At 34.8% G+C, this 16,881-nt stretch overlaps 1 protein-coding gene across 6 annotated transcripts in view; it reads right to left on the bottom strand.

The window, feature by feature from the left end:
• LOC137823522 (U4/U6 small nuclear ribonucleoprotein Prp31 homolog) overlaps positions 1-14,201 on the bottom strand; it is a 34,303-nt gene extending 20,102 nt beyond the window's left edge. For 4 of the 6 annotated variants that reach the window (XM_068628700.2, XM_068628699.2, XM_090293983.1 and 1 more), the window contains exons 1-5: positions 14,083-14,201; positions 13,917-13,982; positions 13,652-13,850; positions 12,244-13,136; positions 12,056-12,126 (exon numbers count right to left, since the gene is read on the bottom strand). In XM_068628700.2, the coding sequence (XP_068484801.2) occupies positions 12,056-12,126; positions 12,244-13,136; positions 13,652-13,850; positions 13,917-13,948 (1,195 nt within the window). In that variant the 5' untranslated portion in view covers positions 13,949-13,982; positions 14,083-14,201. Of the gene's footprint in view, positions 1-12,055; positions 12,127-12,243; positions 13,137-13,651; positions 13,851-13,916; positions 13,983-14,082 lie in introns of those variants that run through there. The other 2 variants (XM_068628698.2, XM_068628705.2) reach the window with 2 other exon arrangements.
• Positions 14,202-16,881: the final 2,680 nt, after the last annotated feature.

Genomic DNA, 16,881 nt, shown 5'->3' with positions numbered 1-16,881 from the left:
GATTTACAGTTCACTTTCTAAGAATATGTGTATACATATATATAGGCACATATGTATATATATACATGCATATATGTATATATATACATGCATATATGTATATATATATATATATACATGCATATATAATTTACAGCTGAGTGCCAAAGTGTGCAACATCTCAATATCTCAAGTTGGTATCAGGGCAAGTGTTCTTCACTCTGCTGCCTCTGTCAATGTCGGCCGTCATCCACCACCAGCCGCCACCGCGCCACTGGACATCACTGTCCCACCCTGCTGCTTGCTGCCAGTGTCCATTGTTGTCAGCTGCTGTCAAATTTTTTTATGGCTAATGTTTGTTGCGAACTCACAATTAGATGTTATCTTTTTATGTCATTGAGAGGCACTGGCTCTTCACTCATCTCCTTTTAGTCCTTACTTGAAGGAGATTTGTTTCATGTTTGTTCCCAAACATATTTGCTGGTCCAGTTGTCTTTTCATGGAACACCTACCATTACTATTGGAAAACTCAATGGAAAGAACTACTTTTCATTATCTGCATCAATAGAGCTTTGATTTCTTGGTCAAGGATATTAACAACTAGAGGAGGAAAGTAAAATATAATTTGAAGAATAATGCTCAATAGCTGAACACCTAAGGTGTGGTTAGGCACTTCCCTTAAAGACTTATTCTCTATATGTTGCACAAGCCACCCACGATATAACAGGAACCTCTAGTGTGATATAGGTTACAGGAACTAACAAGGTATAAGACCCCAGATAAGAAGCGAAGAGTAATCAAAAGTGTGTTTTGGAGGAAAGGGGATATTCCTATTTATACAACTTCGGTTGTGACCAATACGGACACATGACTCACTCACATGAGCATGCAGAAGTAACACTATGAGGAAAAGGAAGTAATATTCACATTGTCTCAAACAGTCATACATGTGCAAGGCAACGACTATAGGAAGCAAGTATAGCATAAGAAAGTAAGAAAACTCATCAGTCATATAATAAGTATCAGATAAGGATGGGAACAAATGATAAAAAGGAAAAAGCAACGTTTATGATAAAAAGACCTTGATAGCCCATTATCGAGCACAAGGGCAATTGACATGTTTTTTAAATGAGTTATGCCTATGAGGCCCAATCTCATGCCTCGCACAAGCCTCACACCTCTTACTACCCATTTTGAATTTATAAGAAACATATTGGAATATAAACACTTGAAATATGACTGAGCTCCAAATTGCCTAGTTCAATCATATTTCAAGTGTTTACACACCAACATGTTTCTTATGACTTCAAAGTGAGTAGTAAGAGATGTAAGGCTCGCAAACATGATCTTGAGGCATGAGATTGGGCCTTAATGCATGACTCAACTTAAAAACCTGTTAATTCCACCCCCAACCTCTGCACGGGAGAAAATAGGCTACCAAGGCTTTTTTTGTCATAAATTGTATTTATCTTCTTTATATCATTTATTCCTATAGTCCAATCAATATTTAGTGTTTATTATATGATTGTTGGGTTTTCTTACTTCCTTGTTTTATGCTATACTTGCTTCCTGTGGTATTTGTCATGCACAAATATGACTGTTAGGAACTATGTTAACATTACTTCCTTCTTTCTCGTAATGTTACCCTTGCATTCTCGTGTGAATGGGATCATGTGATGTGACTATTGGTCACATCTGAACTTCTATAAATACCTCTCTTTTGAAACACCTTCAAGTACACTTCTTATCCTGGGTCTTCTTACAATTTTTTCAGTTTTATAGCCTCGTTATAGTACACGAGAGGTTCCTATTGTATGTTATTGGGCTTGTGCGATACACCACAAATAAGTCCTTAAGGACAATGCTCAACCATGCCTAAAGATGACCTATTGTTAATGTTATTAACTATATTTTACTACAAATATATGATATTGATTACGGAGATACTCTTTCCCCTATTGCCAGTTTCCAAATCACTACAATCATCTCTTTCTATCTATGGTTTCTAATTGTCATTAGCCCCTCCATCAACTTCACATTAAAAATGCATCATTTTTTCATGGAGATACTCTTTCCCCTATTGCCAGTTGCCAAATCACTACAGTTCATCTCTTTCTAACTATAGCTGCTAATTGTCATTAGCCCCTTCATCAACTTCACAATAAAAATGCATCATTTTTTCATGGTGAATTGGATGGAGCAACATCCTAGGTTAGTAGCTCAAAAGGAGTTTGGTCTAGTTTACAAACTTTGTCAACCTCTCTAAGGCCTTAAACAATCTCTAAAAAACATGTTATAATTAAGTGTAGATTTCATTCTATATTTATTAGGACAGATTTGTTAGTGATTTTATTTTATTTTATTTGTATAGCTTTAAACACCCTTTATTTCTGACTTTCATTACCTATTATTTCTTTCCTTAATTAGGTTGTAAAACAGTCTATAAATATAGACTGTAATCACATTTGTAAAATATCTTAGAAATATATTTCATTTATTTCTTTCAACTTGGTATCAGAGTCATTTTGAGTCTATCCTACGAGTGTTTGTTGGGCTTATCGGGCCACCCGCTATCGGACCGTTATCGGACCACCCATAATATGTTGTCCCACGTACGAGCTGTGACTCTCAGCGTGAGGAGGTGTATTGGAGATCCCACATCGACTAGAGATAAGGACATTTCATTGTATATAAATGGGTGCAAACCTCACCCCATGACCCGGTTTTATGGGGTTGAGCTAGGCTTAAAGTCCACTTCTTAATATGGTATCAGAGCTCCTGATCTGGGAGACTCTGCTTCTGCAATTTTTTTTTTAGCAGCCTTCATTGATGTAATCATTTTCCTTGGCATCCTTCATTGCTGCAATTTTATTTTATTTTTAACAGCCTTCATTGCTGCAAGTTTTTATTTTCCTTATCTTTTCTCCATATTATTTACAACATGAAGAAAATAAAGTGTGCTAGACTACAGGCACACACTTCTAATCTTCAACAAGGTCGTGAATCTTGGTCATCCTCTCAAATATGGCTTCAACACAGACGTCTTGGTCATCCTCCATTTAATATCCTAAAGTCCTTATTTCCTGTTTTATTTACAAAAGTGTCTGCTGAGTCATTTTATTGTGATGTTTGTCAGTTTGCTAAACACTATCGGACAACTTTTCCTCCCAATGGTAATAAAAGTTATAAACCTTTTGATCTTATTCATTTAGATGTATAGGGACCTTCACCTATTCCTAATATCTCGGGTGCAAAATGGTTTATTTCATTTATTGATGATTGTAATCGAGTTACCTGGATATTCCTCATGAAAGATAAGTCTGAAGTTTTCCACCTGTTTGTAAAGTTTTACAGAATGATTCTAACACAATTTGAAAGTCCAATTAAGAGATTGCGTTCTGATAATGGAAGAGAATATGTGAACCAAGACCTTTCCAAGTTCCTTCAGGAAAATGGAGTTGTTCATGAATTAACTTGTGTGAACACTCCTCAACAAAATGGGGTTGCTGAAAGGAAAAATCGTCATCTCCTTGAGGTTACTCGAGCTTTACTTTTCCAAACATTTGTTCCTAGATCTTCTTGCAGTCCTGACTGCCACTTATTTGATTAACAGATTACCCTATCGAGTTCTAGAGGGTGTTACTCCTATTCAGCTTATGACCACATTCTATCCTTCTATTCCCATGTTGAATAGTCTTCAGAATTGTGTCTTTGGTTATCCTGCTTTTGTCCATGTTCATAGTCCTTATCAGGGTAAGTTAGATCCTCACGCCATCAAAAGTGTCTTCATCGGTTATGCCCCCAACAAAAAGGGGTACAAATGTTATCATCCTCAAAGTCGTAAAGTTTATATTTCCAAAGATATCACCTTCCATGAAACAAAGTCTTTCTTTCCAAGTTCTCAGCTTCAGGGAAAGAGTATTCAAGAAGTTGAGGACCTTGAGTTGCCACCTTTTCCTTTGTTGCAGGATTTCGTTCTTAGGGAGAATGACAAAGACCCTATGCCAACATCATTACCACAGAAGAATAATGAGGACAGATACTTTGGGAAACAATATCAACGAAGGCAACAAGAACCCGTTCTGATCGAACAGCAACTTCAATTGTCCGAACCGGAGGTAAGAACTCATACCTATGAGATTTTTTAGGACACCTTAAATGAAACTAACCTAGATTATTTACCTATTGCCTTGAGAAAAGAAAAAAGATCTTCTGCCAAATACCCTATATCTCAATTTGTGTCTGCAGAAAAACTTTCTATTAGAATCCCTACATCATTACAAGAAGCCTTAAAGGATGAGAACTAGGTTCGAGCCATGAATGAAGAAATGAAGGCATTAGAAAAGAATGAGACTTGGGAGATTGTAGAGAGACCACAGGATAAGAAAGCTGTGGGTTTTCGGTGGATATACACAGTGAAGTATCAATCTAATGGCACATTGGATCGATATAAGGCAAGGTTGGTTGCAAAAGGGTACACTCAAACCCATGGGCGATTATGAGGAAACTTTTGCTCCAGTAGCAAAAATGAATACAGTCAGAATTATTCTCTCCTTGGCAGCGCACTTTGGTTGGGAGATGCATCAATTTGATGTTAAGAATGCCTTCTTGCATGGAAGCTTGGAGGAAGAAGTATACATGGAGATTCCACCTGGTTATGGTAATGTTAATGAAGAAAATAAGGTGTGTAGACTTAAGAAGGCTCTGTATGGTCTTAAACAATCACCTCGTGCTTGGTTTGGAAGGTTTACTAAAGCTATGGTATCTTTGGGGTACCGACAAAGCCAAGGTGACCATACTCTGTTTATAAAACATTCTCAGAATGGTAAACTCACTCTACTTTTGGTCTATGTAGATGATATGATTATTACAGGTGATGATGAGATTGAAAAAATAAAATTGAAGGAGAGACTAGCTGCTCAATTTGAGATGAAGGATCTTGGGAAGCTGAAGTATTTCCTTGAAATAGAGGTTGCTTACTCGAGACCGGGCATCTTTATTTCTCAAAGGAAATACATCCTTGATCTTCTCAAAGAGACTAGTAAGTTGGGTTGTAAGACCACTAGAGTGCTAATAGAGCAAAATCATAGGATTGGGAATGATGAAGAAAACCCAATAGTGGAGAAGACACAATATCAAAGACTTGTGGGAAAACTCATTTATCTATCACATACTAGGCCAGACATAGCCTATGCAGTTAGTGTAGTTAGCCAATTTATGCATGATCCAAGGGAAAGACACTCACAGGCAGTAGATAGAATTCTTCAGTACTTAAAAGCCTCTCCAGGAAAAGGATTGTTATTCAAAAAGGGGAAAAACTTATCCATGAAAGTATATATTGATGCTGACTATGCAGGATCAATTGTTGATAGGAGATCCACCACAGGCTACTGCATGTTCTTGGGTGAAAATCTAGTGACATGGAGGAGCAAGAAGCAAAATGTATTTCCAAGATCAAGTGCAGAGGCAGAATTTAGAGCCATGGCTCAAGGGGTGAGTGAACTCTTATGGATGAAGATCATACTTGATGACCTAAATATAAAATATGAAGCTCCTGTGGGCTTGGCATATGATAATAAGTCCGCTATCAGTATTGCACACAATACGGTTCAACATGATCGAACAAAGCACGTAGAGATAGACCAACACTTTATTAAAGAGAAGTTGGATGATGGTCTTATAGCCACTGAGTACATCCCTTCAAGACTCCAATTGGCAGATATGTTTACTAAGGGACTTCCCACAAAACAATTCGAAGATCTTACTTGCAAGTTGGGAATGATAGATATACATTCACCAACTTGAGGGGGAGTGTTGCATAATTAGGAGAATTATGTTATAATTAAGTGCAGATTCCATTCTATATTTATTAGGACAAATTTGTTAGTGATTTGATTTTATTTGATTTGTCCATCTTTAAACACCCATTATTTCTGGCTTTCATTACCTATTATTTTTTTTTCTTAATTAGGTTGTAAAACAGTCTATAAATAGAGACTGTAATCACATTTGTAAAATATCTTAGAAATATATTTCATCTATTTCTTTCAACTAAGTCACTTATAAACCAAGATCTGGGATGTCTGAAATACTTCCTTAGGATAGAAGTAGCTCAATCAAAGGAAGGTAGTGAAGTTTGATAGAGGATATTAAAGGAAAAGAAAGAATAGGGTAAATCCCTTGTGTATATTGAACACATAGGGTTATGTTTATATAGGAAAAAGAAACATATGGGCTAAGCCCATTACATAAATATGAGATATCTAACAATATCTATAATATCTCATAATATCAAATAATATCTAATTATATCTAATAATATCTAATTATATCTAATAATATCTAACACTCCCCCTCAAGCTGGTGCATATAGATCATATGTACCCAGCTTGTTACAAATGTAATCAATCCTAGGTCCTCGTAAGGGTTTAGTAAAAATATCTGCTAATTGATTATTTGAATTAACAAACTCAGTCTTGATATCTCCTGATATAATCTTTTCTCGAATGAAATGGCAATCAATCTCAATATGTTTTGTCCATTCATGAAAAACTGGATTTGAGCTAATATGAAGAGCAGCCTGATTATCACATATCAGTGTCATTTGAGTAACCTCTCCAAATTGCAATTCTTTAAGTAACTGTTTAAGCCAAATAAGCTCACAAGTAGCCGAGGCCATAGCTCTATATTCTGCTTCTGCACTAGATCTTGCCACAACACTTTGTTTCTTGCTCTTCCAAGAGATCAAGTTATCACCAATGGAGACACAATAACCAGAAGTTGACCTTCTATCAGATGGAGATCCTGCCCAATCAGCATCTGAATAACAAACGACTTTAGTATGGTTATTATGACCATATAACAAACCTTTTCCAGGAGAGCCTTTAATGTACTTCACTATACGAATGACTGCATTCCAATGATCTTCACATGGAGAATTAAGAAATTGACTCACCACACTGACTGCAAAGGAAATATCAGGACGAGTAACAGTGAGATAGTTCAATCTTCCAACTAATCTCCTGTACTTCTCAGGATCTGAAAGAGGCTCCCCCTGATTGGGTAGAAGCTTGACGTTGGGATCCATGGGAGTATCAACAGATTTCGAATTCATCAACCCAATTTCCTCCAAAATATCTAATGCGTATTTTCTTTGAGAGATAACAATACCAGTATTGGATTGTGCTACCTCAATCCCCAAGAAATATCTGAGTTTGCCAAGATCTTTGGTCTGAAAGTGTTGACAAAGGTGTTGTTTTACTTGTGAGATGCCATGGTGATCACTGCCTGTAAGAACAATGTCATCAACATATACTACAAGATAGATACACCCAGCACTCGAGTGACGATAAAAAACTGAATGATCGCCTTCACTGCGAGTCATACCAAATTGTTGAACAACATTGCTAAATTTTCCAAACCAAGCCCTAGGAGACTGCTTGAGGCCATATAAGGATTTGCGAAGACGACATACCAATCCAGAAGACTCCCCCTGAGCAACAAAACCGGGAGGTTGCTCCATATAAATTTCTTCCTGCAAATCCCCATTAAGAAAAGCATTTTTAACATCCAGTTGATAAAGAGGCCATTGTTGAAGAGCAGCCATAGCTATGAATAAGCGAACAGAGGCCATCTTTGCTACTGGAGAAAAAGTATCACCATAGTCTAAACCAAATATTTGGGTATAACCCTTAGCCACAAGACGAGCTTTGAGACGATCAATAGTACCATCAGGACCAGCTCTGATACCATATTACGAAGGAGTGGACTTTAAGCCTAACTCAACCCCATAAAACCGGCTCATAGGGTTGAGGTTTGCACCCACTTATATACAATGAAAGGCTCTCATCTCTAGTCGATGTGGGATCTCCAACACACCCCCCTCACGCCGAGAGTGATAGATAGAAGCTCGTGCGTGGGACTATATATTATGGGTGGTCCGATAGTGGCCCGATAGCGGGTGGCACGATAAGCCCAACAAATACTCGCTAGGATAGACTCGAAATGGCTCTGATACCATATTAAAGGAAAAGAAAGAATAGGGTAAATCCCTTGTGTATATTGAACACATAGGGTTATGTTTATATAGGAAAAAGAAACATATGGGCTAAGCCCATTACATAAATATGAGATATCTAACAATATCTATAATATCTCATAATATCAAATAATATCTAATTATATCTAATAATATCTAATTATATCTAATAATATCTAACAGAGGAAGTATGTTTTAAGTATTTGGAGGAAACAAGCATAACTAGTTGCAGACCAATGGATAGTCCTATAGGTCCAAATCAGGAGTCAATGGCAGAATAGTGTGAACCATATTCTAATGCAGAGAAATATAGAAGACTTATGGAAAAACTCATTTATCTTGCAATCACAAGATCTATTATTTCTTTTGCAATCGATGTTGTTAGTCAATTTATGCAAGCTCCCCATTATTAGAATGTTGTGATCCCTATTATTCTAAGGTATATTAAGAGACTATAGCTCAAGGTCTATTGTACGAGGATAAAGGGACAAATCTCAAGGTATTATAATGTTGATCAGGCAGGATATCCAATAGACAGGAGATCTACTATTGGGTATATATATCCATTCGTGGTAATATTATCTCTTGGATTGGAAGAGTAAAAAAAAGAATGTTGCACGGTAGTGCAGATGCAAAATCCAAAGCAATGGCCATAGTCACTTGTGAATAGATATGGATTAAACAACTTCTTCAAGAGTCAAGATTTTGTGATATTCAACAAATGAAGTTATATTGTGACAACTAGGAAGTTCTTCACTTTTCCTCTAACCCAATTTTCAATCAAAGAACCAAACATCTAGGAATTAAATGTCATTTTATTCAACAGAAGTTGTTGGCCAAGGAAATATCCACTAAATTTTTCAACTTAAATTACCAACTTGCAAATGTCCTGACAAAGTCTATGAGAGGGTATCAAATTCAATTCCATATAATACATATGCTCCAGCTTAATAGCCTACTTGTTTCAAACTATGGATATGCATGCATATACTGTGTACAAAGAAATAAACAAAAAGAACCAAAAACGAGATAGAATAATTATGAAAAATGAGAAGATTTGAGATGAAGTCACATATATAATCAATAATGGATAAAACCATAATCAATTATTTATGTTAACATGTTATTTCTAATTATGTTTTAAATAAATAATTAAAATAATATATAAAATAAAATAAATCTATTTAAATTTGATAGTTTATTTTAATATATTTTTATTATGAAATATAATTTTTTATTTACTAAAATTTTATAATAATTTTGTTTATTAATTTAAATTTTATATTACCTTTAATTTACATTTTTGAAAATTTATTTTTTACATTAAATTATTTTTAAAATTTTATTTTATAAATTATTTTCTAAATATGTTAATATACAACCAAATTTATTCTATCACATCTACTACAAATTTTCCTCTCACTTTTCACTTACTTTCCCTTCATTTCTTTCCTTTTCCACTCTACCATCAATCTGAACAAAGCCTAAAGGGAGTTTTAGATTGAAACATAACATAATATATTATATGTACATTTTGTAATTGTAAGAAGTTGTCTTTTTTCTACCCATTCTAAATTGTAGCCTATTGCCATCTATACGCACAATCTCCTTTGCTTTCTTTTCTATTAGTGTACTCATTGCTCCTTTTTTGATAGATATGTATGTATATGTATGTACACACACACACACACACATATATATATATATATATGTGTGTGTACATATGTATACATGTGTGTGTATTTGTGTGTGTTCATATTTATGTATCTATGTATGCATGCAAGTATGTACATAAGTATATATTTATGCATATATGTATATAAAATATATAAATAATTTATATACACCTAAGTGCCAAAGTGAGCAACTCAGCCTTTTCTTCTCAATATCTCAAGCAATATTGTTAAACTCGCACAATCCTACAAGTATGGAGGACACCACAAGCTAATGTGGATAATGGATAGGAGGAGGTGTTGATTTGAGCGAGTACGCGATGATCCTCATTGAATCGTATCATGAAATTAGGGTGAAATATTGGAAGCAACCGGTGTCGATTTGATCTTGGAAGAAGAAAAATTGTTTTGAAAGAAAAACATGCACAATAATGACATATGGATAGATTAATAGGAGAAGGACTATAGTGAATTTTCTAGTAAATAGTCCTAAGGGGACTATTGTCATTTTGAACCCTATTGAAGCTTTTCACATATGTAAGACAGTTGTGTGATCCAAATTGTAACCGATAATACAGCAAATTACAAAGCAGTTGTAGAATTGTTAATGCAAATGAGACAGTTTTATTGGACACATTGTGCAGCCTACTACATTGATTTAATATTGGAAGATTTTGAGATGTTAAGAAAATTTCAATACACATCTAGTCTTATTTCCTTGTTGCACAAATTTACTAAAGGGACAAATTTGATAAGACTATCCAATACTCGTTTTGCCACTTCTTATTTGACTATGAGATGCTTAAATGAAAATAAATGATCACTTATTGAGATGTTCACATCCAAGGAGTGGCAATCTAGTCAGTTTGTAAAGACCAGAGATGGGGAATTTCTTGAAAATTTGATATTGGATAAGGGATTTTGGAAATACAATTTGAATTGCATGAGGGGGTGCTCTTCCCATGCACCTAAAGATATTGAGAATAATACCTTAACATGCACTCAAAACCAAAAATCCATCACAACAGTGGGAATCATATGGTGATGAACATCCAGAGTTACAAAGATTTGCAATTAAAATATTGAGTTTGACTTGTAGTTTATCCGGTTGTGAGCGTAATTGGTGTGCTTTAGAGAGTGTAAGAATTCAAATTTGTTTTATAATTATTTAAGATGAAGACATCTTAGCTGAAGATGAAGATGCTAGTGGTGGTGGTGTTGCACCTATGGATGACTGGGAGGTTCCTCCAATTTTTGATAATGATGAAGGTCATGGAGATGACATTAATGAAAATAAAGATCATGTGGAGGAGGAGGATGATTATCCTGCTTTCAATATGAAGGATTTCCTTGGATAGTTTGTTTGTATTAAACATTTATGAATTTATTAGTTGTTTTATGCATGAAGATTTTATGAATTATGAACCTTAGTTCTGTTGTGAATGGGATCTTCCTACTTAAGACTTATTTTATTGGTATCTATCAGTTATTTCTATCAGCTATATTATTTTTAATTGATGGACATTTTAATGAATATAATTTTTCATATACTCGTAACTCTTACGAGTTGGGTTACCATTCTCGAGTTACGATTTTTTATCCCCTTTTCCAATCCTTGAGTTTCACAACATTGATCTCAAGTACCAAACTCACAAAATTCTATTTCAAGCTATTTTCTAATTTTCACCTTATTTTTCAGTTTCACTATTTCCATGCCCAACCTCGGGATGCCTTCATACTCTGTCTGTTTAGAAATTTTGAATTAAAAAACATCAGAATTTCATCAACATGTGATTCACGGATAGTCGCTGCATCAATCATTTGTATAATTGGATTAATAATTGTTAGGAATTAGATCAGAATTGCCATAACAAACAGATAGAAAAAAACTAGCTATTTGGAATCTCTCATTTGTAATACAGCAGAACACACTGGACTAAAGAAATAGAGAAAGTCCTGTCGCCCACCAATTTCCAAACTCAATTCTTGCGTACTTTTCTCTTCAATCTTCTTTTTCACTAATAGCCTAACAGAATATCCCATTCCTTTTTTCCCACTACCACTAACTACATTGGCAGGTGAATATATTTTTCAATCCCCTCCCTTATTTTTCCCTCTAATCCTTCACATTTCTTATGTGATCATTATTGGTTCTTATCATAGGGTTTTGTATCACTATCACAACTTAATTATTCAAAGTCTAATTACTTCCCATTCTCCTTTTTATTTCATCTATATAATCCTTAATTCCCTATATTTCAAAATATAATAAACATAAATTCACGTATCAAATTAAAAAATCAAAAGCAAAGAAATTGCTATGCAAATGTAAATCAGATCTGGACGAGCAAACTGGTAAGATTACCTGATGAACTCTCTTCTGAGACTCCAAACTGCATCCTATTTGCTAACTTCCTCATGTCTGTTATTGCATACCTGTAATTAGAATCAACAGGTCATAAATTAAAAAACAAAAGAAAAGTAATAAGGCAGCATACCTTCAACCAGCAACCTAAAAATCCAGTACAAACAAAAATTTAAGACTGTGCTGACCTTTCCTTCATCTTTCTTAGGCGTCGACCACCTCTCTTCTTTTTAGGCTCAGAATCAGGAACTGGAAGTGGTTTTGGTTGCTTTGCAGGAGGGGGCTCCTGCCACTTCTCAATTTTTTTGTGAATCTCATCCTTGAAAGCCCTTCCAGTGTTTCCAGATGGATCCCCACGTATGGAATCTACACGTGCTGCAAGTGTAGACTTCGCAGCCAGGAGTCGACATGCTCGCATCCTTAGAGATGGAGGAGTAGTCTGAAATATCTCTGTTTGCTCAAGGTAACCTACACGAAATTGAGATGTTGCTGTGGAGAACCCAGCAAGATTCTTTTTCTTGGCACCAAGAAGCTGAACATTACAAGCAGGCATTTTTGCTAGAGATGCCAGACCACCAGCTGTGCCCATGAGTTTAGCAGCAACAGCACTCCCAACTATAGCAGAGAGATTAGGTGCAATGTAGCCCATTCTACTCTCAACAAAATCTAGAACTTTCTTCTTTGCTGAATCAAGAACAAGTGCTCGATCACAGGCCTCAACTGTCTTACTAAGGACTTCTTCTGGAAGAGGCTTGCCAGTTGTAGTTGAAGCAGTAACAGACACAACCATTATAATTGCTGAAGGTAAAAGCCCTTCTAAATCAACAAGAGTCAAATCCATTTCATTTCCTATCTTCTTGACAACACGTGCATAATCGATTGGGTGATGCACCAATGACTCAAGCTCAGGAAATTTTAATCGAAACTTTTCACGAATAAAATTGTGGATTATAATAATTTCATTCTCAATGTCAACTGACAGCGCATTGCAATCCACAATCAATTGATATTCAGGATCATCTTCTAGATCCCCTCCCTGAGTCGAGACATCTGACCCCATTTTCAGGGCCTCCTCCACTTTCTGCAATAAAAAGTAACATTATACATAGTTCAGAGACCCATGTCAATATATATGCCTCAATAAATAAAACACCCTAGGTATCAGAAAAAAAAATGAAACTAAAAAGGCAGAACAACACCATGACAACATAAAACAATGAAAGAAACCTTAATTCCCAGCTCAGTCAAACTGATTCTAGATTCTATGAAAGTCAATAAAGCACCCAACAACAATAGCAATAACAATGGCCATTCACAGACAAGCCTGGTTTTAATTTGTAACGATAGTAGTAATGATATTGGAGGTCCCACCAACAACAACTGAGAGAAAGGTTTTAAGCAACAGTACGTGACCATGATTTTGGCTGCAACATCAAGTTTTTAGACTGTCTGCAACTGTAACAATATCACAATGGTAGCTGCATCAACAGCATCTGTCCCAAATTTGGCGTAATATCAAGGAGACGGCGTCCACAATTTAAATGCTCGACTGTGGGCAATTTATAATCGCTCATAAAGAAATGAGGAGCAACTAACCTGTATAATACCAATGTACCTCTGGGTTTTCTGCAACTTGGAAACACTGTCCAAGTCATCATAGTTGAGGTTTTCTAGGTCAGCCAGATCACCATCAACATCCTCTTCCATGTCTGCAGTATCGACATCGTTATCCTCCTGAAACAAAAGGAACCAACCACCTTCTTCGTAACAAAACTTTTCCGGAATTCTTTCAAACCTGGCAGGTTAGGTAAAAAATTAAAAAGATGATGAAGAAGAAGAAGAAGAAGAAGAAGAAGCTTACCGGAATTTCAGCCTCGTTATCAGAGAGTTCATCGAGGTCGGCGAGAAAAGAATCAGCAAGCGTAGCCTGGAATCAAACATGCACAATAATAATATCCCAAATGTTCATACTTCAAAATTAAAATTTGAAACTTAAAAATGTTCAATTAAAACCAAGAAAAACAAACCATGTCTCTGGACGAGGTGGGTGGAATCGATGTTCTTGTGAATTTGTATTCTAGTCAGTGACTCTCAAGAACTCAAAAAATAGGATTATAGTTATAGTTATAGAATACATGCGTGAACGTAATGGGTCTCACTTATTTTAATAGAAAAGTAATTATTATAATCTTGTAGATATTTGTTTACTTTAAGAGAAAATTACAAATTAAAAACACCTTACTTTTGATAAATTATTCAGAGTAGTTTATCCAAATAAATTGGTATGCGAGTTGTTTTTAAAAAAAACAAAGAGAAACACTTTTAATTGAAAAATATTTTTTATAATTGATTTATGCTTTCTTTTGTAAGAATCACTTAATAATTATCACTTTTTCCAAAAAAAAAATTTAGGCTTAAACAAACTCACCTTAAATATATTTTTAATTATGGTAAAATGAAAAGGTTTTGATTTTAATATTTGTTTCGTACTCTCAAGCTCACATTTACATTTTTTAAGAATAGAGACCATAGTTTATATGCACTTTCCTTATTTAATCTGTAATTTTTGAAGATAAAAACAAAAACGTGACGGAATTCTAAATTTGAAAGTGGATATAATATTTTATACTCCCACCATTCTTAATCATGAGTTCTGAGTCATAGATTTAAAAGCATACATTGGTATAACCCATTTTTAAGTGATTTTTGCATAGTGTGTTGTTTATGTTCGCCTTTAAATGTTCTAAGTGGATACTTTATTTTTGTAGAGAACCTAATTATTTATTTGTTAAAGGTGGAATTAGCATGACACCTCAAGGAGATCCAAACTCCAAAACCATCTCTGGTTGTTGGGGAGGTTGGCTTGAGTGACGTTCGCTTTCATTCCGACAAGGGCGCACAAATGGCCTCGAATTTGAGAATCAAGAAGAGGGGGGTCGAGAACCTCGTTCCATCCGCCCACTCTCACTCAGACAAGTGTGCTCATGAAGTTGAAATAATAATGACCAAGAACCAGAATCCTGAATCCAACTCGAGAGTGAAGGCGAGCTTTTGAAATCCTTCATATTACATGCTCAAACACAACACGTCGCATAACCTTTTGAAAGTAGATGTTTCTCGTTTGCAAGATGCAAATGTAGATTTTATTTGTGGTGATGCTGAGAATCTTCTCAGTAAGGTTACTACCTTGGTGAGTTTGGTTAATAGTAGAGTAAAAAAGAATATAAAAATGATGAACGACCAACAATAACACATATCCAACCTCCAAAAGGAAGTAGAGAGACTTTAGGCCAAAGTTATGGAGGTTGGTTGGCTCCATTCTGAGACGACCCGATGGGCTCAGAAGAAGGTTGACCTTTACCTCTAGATTCATTACCAAGAAAGAGACATGAAGTCAAGAGACGAAGAAGTTCGTTTGAGGAAGGAAAGCTAACTCAAAAGGAGGTTAACTGGAACATGACCGTTGAAGGCTTAAAGAATGAGATAGTTGGTTTCTATGGTGTGAGTTTTGAGGATATAGTTAAGCAAGTTGTTATTATCCATCCTACCATTGATTTCTCCAAACTGAACTCTTATAATGTGGTGGTGGATGGAAGGATAGTTAGGAACCTCTAAGACTAATTTTCTCTTTATTTTAACTATATATTTTTATTTAGAAATGTAATGTATTTGCTTCAGATATTTTTTATTTTCGTTGTTTCTAATTTTTGGGTTTATGAATTGTCAGTTGTGCATTTATTATAAATCATATTTGTATTCTTTAGAATAGTTGAACTTTTTTTTAACCTTTAGTAACTAAGGGAAAGTTAAAGTAATATTGTTCTTAGTAGGCAAAAATTAAAACTAATTTGTATGTTATATATGTCCGGCGTACAAATTGTAATGAAGAAGATTACTTTAAGTGAAATAGTTAAGTTAGGGAAATAAACCTAATTTTGATTGGCAAACAGATGTGAGTAAGTTGATGAATTCATTCGGAGTTGATCATAAAGGTATATTCGAATATCATTTCAATCAATAGAAGATCCAAGTTGTCTTGGTCGGAAAAGTAGATCTAAATTATTTCAAACGGAATGAATTTGAGTTATTTTGGTCAGAAAAGTAGATTTGAATATCATTTCAACCAGAATAGATATGAATTGTTTTGGTTGGAAAATTATATCTGAATATCATTTTAATTAGAATGGATCCGAGTTATTATAGTCGAAAAAGTAGATCTGAATATCATTTCAATCGAAATGAATCCAAGTTGTTTTGGTCGGAAAAGTAGATTCAAATATTATTTCAACTGGAATGGATCCGAGTTGTTTTGGTTAGAAAAGTATATTCGAATATCATTTCAATCAGAAAATATGAGTTTTTTCGGCCGGAAAAGTAGATCCAAATATCATTTCAACCAGAATAGATGAGTTATTATGGTCAGAAAAGTAAATCCAAATATGATTTCAACCCCAATATATTTGAGTTGTTTTGGTCAAAAAAGTATATCCGAATATCATTTCAACCAAAATATATCTGAGTTGTTTTGGTCAGAAAAATAGATCCGAATATCATTTCAACTATAATCTGAGTTGTTCTGGTAGAAAAAGTATATCTGAATATCATTTCAAATAGAATATATATTTGAGTTGTTTTGTTCAGAAAAGTATATCCAAATACCATTTCAACCAAAATAGATCTAAGTTGTTTTGATCGGAAAAATAGATCCGAATATCATTTCAACAGAATAAATATGAGTTGTTTTGGTTGGAAAAGTAGATTCAAATATCATTTCAACCATAATAGATTTGAGTTTTTTTGGTCGAAAAAGTATATCTGAATATCAT

Source organism: Phaseolus vulgaris, chromosome 8, assembly GCF_051622355.1.
Source record: "Phaseolus vulgaris cultivar YP4 chromosome 8, ASM5162235v1, whole genome shotgun sequence".
Classification (NCBI taxonomy): Eukaryota; Viridiplantae; Streptophyta; class Magnoliopsida; order Fabales; family Fabaceae; genus Phaseolus; species Phaseolus vulgaris.
The sequence above is the reverse complement of the archived record's forward strand: the minus strand, read 5'-3'. Positions and strand labels throughout refer to the sequence as shown.